The sequence below is a fragment of the Patella vulgata genome, chromosome 8 (genome assembly GCF_932274485.2).
Source record: "Patella vulgata chromosome 8, xgPatVulg1.2, whole genome shotgun sequence".
NCBI classification, from domain to species: Eukaryota; Metazoa; Mollusca; class Gastropoda; family Patellidae; genus Patella; species Patella vulgata.
Window position 1 is genome coordinate 17571077 of NC_065886.2, and position 7388 is coordinate 17578464.

At 31.3% G+C, this 7388-nt stretch overlaps 1 protein-coding gene across 1 annotated transcript in view; it reads right to left on the minus strand.

The window, feature by feature from the left end:
- Positions 1-6643, minus strand: part of LOC126830016 (uncharacterized) — a 45674-nt gene extending 39031 nt beyond the window's left edge. Inside the window, exons 1-7 of the mRNA XM_050560219.1 lie at positions 6533-6643; positions 4907-5137; positions 4609-4696; positions 3432-3555; positions 2710-2761; positions 2143-2227; positions 995-1220 (exon numbers count right to left, since the gene is read on the minus strand). Of these exons, the coding sequence (XP_050416176.1) occupies positions 995-1220; positions 2143-2227; positions 2710-2761; positions 3432-3555; positions 4609-4696; positions 4907-5106 (775 nt within the window). The 5' untranslated portion in view covers positions 5107-5137; positions 6533-6643. The remainder of the gene's footprint in view (positions 1-994; positions 1221-2142; positions 2228-2709; positions 2762-3431; positions 3556-4608; positions 4697-4906; positions 5138-6532) is intronic.
- Positions 6644-7388: the final 745 nt, after the last annotated feature.

Here is a 7388-nt window from a genome sequence, read left to right on the forward strand (position 1 = left end):
CATAAAGAAATTAAATGAAATGGGATTTAATGTACTAATGTTCTGCACCGATTGGACTAATGAAGATAAGCTCATGCCATACAATAATAGGGAAATTTTGTCCTGACGCAGTGGCACTATGACCTACTCGTATACAGAATTCCAGCCAATGTCTAAACTATATATAAAGAGATCAAAGTAGATAATATATATCCAGATAATGAATACCTGCGTACATTTATAACAATGATATAGAACATAATATTAATAAATGGACAACAGTGAGCATTGTACAAGATATATAAATAAATGGTAGACTCGCTCATACAGGCTATGCTGGATACTGCTATGCTTTGGATGCAAATAATCTGTTTAAGTTCTTGACATACCGATCTGTGCCTCGTGCGAATAACATTTCTACATCCATATAAATTAATAATGATGAAGATTTATTTGCTGAAGGAAAGGTCCAGTATTAATATTCATCTGTTAGACGGTTTGGCAGGATGATAAAATCTAAATATATTGTAAATAGCATCTGCATGAATGCCAAAAAGTAAAAGGATGCCCATGAGTGTAGTTTATTTCAATATTGTGGGCCATTATAAGATTGGTGTAAAACTGGTGCACAGAATAAAAAAAATTAAACTATCAAGGTGAAAACAAAACTGTTAGACACTAGCAGAGAGTAAGTAAAAACAAGACCTATAACCTGTTTCTATCAACAGCACTATGTAATAACAATAACAGTTGCATTCTCAATGTATCCAAGATAGTTTACACAAGGGAAATAACTCTATTTTGTAACATCTTTATGGTGTCAGACTATAGACAATTTCTCCACTGATTTCAATACATCATGGCCTATTGCTTTTTGAGTATATACTGCTGAGGATGTCAATTTCCACATGACTACCACACGACGACTAATTTCTAACAAACAAACTGTTGCCATGCAAGATACACCCACATTTCACAAGTGAAGAAAATGTGAGTGTATAAAAAATAAGCCTACTTTTTATTCTTCTCTGACGCTTAGCGTCAATGAATGAAGGGCGAGCTGGAGGCTTTTGTCTCTCACTGAACTTGACGGTTTGTATTGTACCAGTTACAGATAAAATGGCTGGTTTTGTTTTGGGTTGTTGAAAAGGTGTGTGTGCCATTATTTCATCCCCTATACTCTCATCATCATAAATATCAGATTTAACATAACTTGATCGAGCCGTATTTGCCTTGTTAGCCTGGAATTAAAGTGATAAAATATTAGGAATTCTATACTTATTATCCAACGAAATATATCACATGTGTCTTACCATTCAATGAATTTGTGCAGACTTTGTTGTAGCATGGACCTTATTATTGTATTATAAGGTCCATGGTTGTAGTCTAGCACTAATGGTCCAGGTGTCTTATAAATGCCTACGTGTGCACTGAAAAGCCTAGAATACAACATTACATTGTTGACAATGACAGGTATTACTTAACCAACAGAACTACAAAATTTGGCTGAAATTTATCCAGCGGTTAAGGTGAGGCTCAAACTAAGCAACAATCATACCAATTATTATCAAAGACCTTCAAGAAAAATTTTGCTATACTTTGGTATTTATGTCCCGCTTTGACCTTTTAGGTCCGCCCTTTTAGGTCCACCATTTTTGTTTTAACAAAAGATTATCTTTAGAATCTAAGACGCCTTGCTACTACATTTTAGAAAAAAATCCATTTAGCCAATCCTAAATTTGCAGTTTAAATTTTAAATTAAAAGGTGTCTCTGGAGGGCAAAAAAACTTCATTTACTCAAATATCAAGACAAAAAACCCAACCATGCTGACAACAGGCTTGCAAAATTTCATTAAAATCCATTACCGTTACGTGGTTTAGAAGAACAAGTAAAAATATGACTAATTGTTAAAGTCAGACGGACGGATGACGGACAGAAGTGATGATAATGATATAAGCCTTTCGAGTTACTGTAGTGGCCTCAAATGGGACATTTTATCAATTGATTTGAAAAATAAGCTTTTAAATTATCTGAACCAGATCAGGACTTGTACGTCTCATGTTTTAAATTTAAAATGATAACTGAAGCAATTTATTTTTCTGAAAAATTTAATCACATTTTAACATTGAAATTAAAAAAGTAAATGTATTAAACAATGTTACCTGTTCCATTTCTTCTAATGTTGTATCAAGTATATTACCAGCTGGCATTCCTCCCATAATTACATGCAATTTTGAGATATCTTTACTAAAAAAAATATCACAATAAGAAATATATAATGAGGCTGTTCTGCATAAAACAAGTTCAAGCATACTTTAAGGACCGGCAACCAAGAAGGACATCATCACTGCCATCTTGTAATTCTGATGTCATATCAAAAATAGAAGTCTGTCAATTGATGCGCAATTGTACAAGGAATGAGTATACCAAATATCATGTCAATTGTATTTGAACTGTTATTTGTTGTTTATTTCATGCAATTTCTATGCAGGTTTTTTTTTCGGTTTTGTTTTGCATGTAGTGTGGTCCTCCTGCACTTACTAACAGAGCCTTAGACTCTTTTCAAAGAATGTTGGCCCCAAGAACAAGAACTACAATATTAACAAGATGAGGGGCCCAGTTCCTCGTCAAAAATTAAAGGCTTTATAATATATTTTTTTTATAAGTTAGAAATTAATATTGTTAAATGGTATTAACCATCCTAAACTAATTATTCTTATAGTACTTACCTTAATCTAGATGGTACGACTCCTACTGATGTTGTTCGAGGTTTTCTCATTTCTTGAAATAAAAGAGACAAGCATACACGTACTTTAATGAAAATAGAAAATTTTATCTTGAGTGAAGTTGACAATAAAATTTATTTTCTGCAAACTGGAGAAGGATAAAAGAAAGGAACAGTATCATCATTTTTAACTTTTTTCACCCTTGACTTAAAATGATCAGTTTTCTAACAATAAAATGAAGTTAAATAATTGCATGGGATCAGCATACTTATTATAATCATGAATTCATATTCTATTCCCCAGTTGTTATGGTGTAATTTTATAAACAAAGAAAACTTGACCAAACTGATTTCAAAACAATACTACTCAGCAATTACATCATTGATAGAGGGATGAAAATTGATGTAGTAATATCAACTTTCCATTCAGTGTTGAAAAAACATGTAAACCATTATACAAATATTTAAAAGGATAAATACTGCAGTTTAAAGTAGATTAAAATTAATATAAGTCAACATATACCACATTTACTGAAATTATATGTAAATATGTGACAATTACTTACACCCAGATGAGTTTGTTTTTTGGCTGCAAACAAACAAATTTATTTTTGAACTTTTTGTTTGCCAGAATCGTTACCTACATTGATTCTGCATTAGGGTAGTTTTAAAGAGTTGAAATTGAAGAAATTCTTAATCTATTGCAACTTTTAAAAGATGTCTTACCTTCTGTTGTAATTCTTTTATCATTAATATAAGGAAATTTGTTGGATTTTGCAGGCGAGGAAGATTTGAAATCTCTATCTAATGGATTATATACCGGAACTGTAGCTATTCTTTGAGACTGTTCCTATAAACATAATTATTATGCAGTTGTTGAATTTATGAAAACATTCAAAATAAATCAAACTAATGTGATTATTAATCAAACATAATTAAGAATAATGTGGAAAGAAAATTATGAATTAGACATGTTCTTGAAATTTAACTGTGCATTACATACAAAAATCATCAATTTCTGACAGGGACTTTGTGAGAAATATTCAATTTCTTCCCTTTTGTAGTCTTTATAAGTTTATAAACACATATAAAAATGTGACTCTAAGGGGTATTTAAGGGGTTTGCGATAAATATTTAGTTCTAATCCCTTTATTAAACATTTGACATCAGAGCGTATTTGATAGTTTGACAAGAATCTGGCCTCCTTGACATCTTGGCATTTGAATTAGGCCTCCTTTATTTACATTCAAGATGTTGCGTGTTAAGGTGGTGGTACTTGCCATCCTGGAATTCAGGGCTGTACATTCTTTTCATATGATGTGATCAACAGGATTTGGATTTAAAAATTTGACCGTAAAGAAAATGTAGAGAACATATAAATTGGTTTAATGTCAAACATTTCCTAACACACCCAGCTTGTCAAATCTTTTGCATACATGAGGGAAATTTATATCAACATCACTTGGACCTGCATTAATTTATTAGTTAATGTTGATTATCAATAGAATATATTTAAATTGTACACAAAGCAAGGTAGTTTTACTCATATTTCCCCACCCTCACCTCCTCCCGCTTTAAAGATATACCAGTATTCATTTAGGGGTTTGAGGAATCAGAAAATATCTGTAATTAAGCTACAATCTATTGAAGAACATCTAAGCTATGGAGAATAAAATTTTTATGGTCTTAAACTAAATGTCTTCTATGATTCTAAGATAGTACTCTGTACATGTACAGGAGTCCCGTCACAGTATCAGCCCACATTCTCTAAATGGCAGTCACAAAACAGTTGTTAAAAACTAATTTACTTTCAGTATTTTAGTATATTTTGGACATGCTTGGACAACACTATGCAGAGAGCTGTTCAGATTAGTACTATTTTATTAGCTTTATATTTACTTACTTTTTTATTTGGTAAGTCATCATGATATATTGGATGTTTTTTTCGCTTTTCTCTGTACTTTACGGGCAAAAATTCAGGTTGCAGTTGTCTATTAAGATATCAACAAAATATATTGTAACAGTATGAAAAAAAATTTTCAATTTAAGTAGATGACAAATACAGACTTTGCAGTTAAAAAGCAAGAAACATTATGATCTTATTTTTCTCTAAAAGTAGGTCACTACTTGAATTTTCGATACATTTACGTGTAAGCTTACTCAGTTAAATGAAAATATTCTCATTACACTTAAATTATTACCTGGACAAGATTTCTTCTTCGTCGAGGGGAAGTTCCTTTTCTGACTGTTTCTTAGCAATGATATTATCAACCGATCTTTGGGCAACATCAATGAGTTCTTGTCTTAACATTAAATCAACATGACGATTCTGTCTGAGACGAAAGGCAGAACCACGAGAGGACGGGCTTGTTGGAAACAGTTCTTTACCAATTCCTGGCATTTTTCTTTTATTGTTGAAAACTTATCTAGAACTGAAATAAGGGAAAAACAAATTTTTATAGTAAACTTAAACATATACATTATGCAAGAGCTAAATCTGCCTATTGCAGGTCCTTCTGTAGGCCTGAAATGTTTTCTAAATTATTAATTAGACATTAATTAACTTATCCAGGCCATAATCAACTCTCCATGGCATTGGATTTCTCCAATATTAAATAGATTAGAACAGTTCAGCCATATTTTGATTTAAGCTAAAAATGGAGGAGCGAGATTTAGCTTCGGACAACCAGTACGATGGTTGAAATTATTGCACATGTCTTGCCAAACCTCCAAAGGCTAATATCTTCACTCGCAATAGTGTAATATGTATGAAATTTTCAAATTATTCATTTTACATTATCTATTTTCGAACTATTATTATAGCAAGAATGGCTAGCTCGTTATCTAAATCTTACATAATGTATCTTTAAACTTAAGCTTATTTAATCAATTAAAATTTATTATTAATGTGTAAGCTTTATAAATCAAAACTGAAATGATTTTTGTTTTCTTTGTTGAAAGCAATGATGTTGCTTACAATTCCCCCACAAGACTCAAACCAGACAATCTTTGAGTTAAATTACTGATATTATTCTCTATATAATATTTTCTTTGAATTAATCAAATTTGCAAGAAATTAAAAGAAAAGCATGAAATAAACAAGATATATAATTTTACTCAACATTAAGTATTTACTCTAAATATTGTGACCTCTTTTTCTGAGGCTATTATAATGGTCTTGTGATGCGCAATGCTTATAGTTATTACTAAGGATGGAGATATTTGGTCAAGTTATCAATTTTTTTTACCTAGTCTTATTCAAATTCCAACACTCAAGTTTTATTTTTACATGCACAGCATTGTGTACACTGATGATAGAAAACATGTTTTCTTGTCTTATGGCTAACAGGCTTTAAATATGACAACTTGGAATGGTACCCCATGAAAAAACCTAAAGGTTCTTCTTAGTTCATGCTGGGATTCCTAAACTGGAAACTGTAATCAGTGTCAAGTGTCTTGACTGCTTTATTACTGCATGCATTCTAGCCCTCACCCACCAAATATTTAGACATTCGGATCCTTTCTTTTGACAAAATTGGTCAATTGAAATAGAGCTGTTTCTACAACAGCAGATGAGCATAGCTATATTTATTCAGTTCTCGTAAAACAGTTATAAATGCAGAGTGTAGACAATACAAAATTGGACCCATAATTGCAAAAAGATGACTGGCATCTGCATCAGTTCCAAAACTTCGGTGGAAGTAACAAATTTTGACTCAACAAAGACTGGGAGAAAAAAGGAGATCTTTTATAGTCTATTTTTATTTGAAATCATTAAAAATCGGGAATGGGTTGGGATCTAAAGTATAATAATGAAATATTCTTACAGTTATATGTTGTTAATTGCATAATTTATCCGAATAATTGCCGGTAATCTGCTAAAAGAGAGTCTGTTTTGGATAAAAGTATAATTTTGTCGGCCATACTGTTTACATGTTGACAGGCACGAAGTCTCGCGAGATCGGTAATGTGACTGGATTAACAAGTCTCTTTGATAATGGTACGCTAGACGTGTTCCCAGCAAAATAATGCATTTTCTTACTTCCTCACGTATAAAGCATACTAGAATATTTTCAAGTGACACCCGCGAAAAATATAGGGCTTTATACGAAGGTAAATGAACGATTAGAAGAGGTTTATTATTGTGCGAATTCCAATTGTGGTTAGAGATCAATATTAATCAGAATCGGCTACACTTGTTTACAAAATTAAAAATAAATATTACAGGGACCCATATATAGACGGAAGATTTAAAAATTACGTCTGAAAATTACGTTATAATACTTTAATTGAACTTTTAATTTTGGAAATTATATTTCATTTCCATGGTCAATGATCTTGATCTCTTGTAAATTTATTGTTCTTAATTTCAATGTCAAGAAAAGCTCCTTTAGGAATTCTCTTTACGAAATTCCCGTTTATTTTCGCACATTTTACTAAGGACATTGGTTGAATTCCGAAATAAGATAGTTTAAATGAAACACAGTTCATAAAATAATCTTTAAAGCATTTTTAAAAAAAAAAAATTCTGATGAAATTGGCTTAAAACTTTTATTTGGAATTAAAATTACTTAATCGGCTTGTTTTGAATGTTTTAAATGAAAATTTAAACAGGCATGAATAAAAGGCATTAAAAAATTCGCAACATTTTCTTAAAAAAAATATTGAATGAATAGATACAAA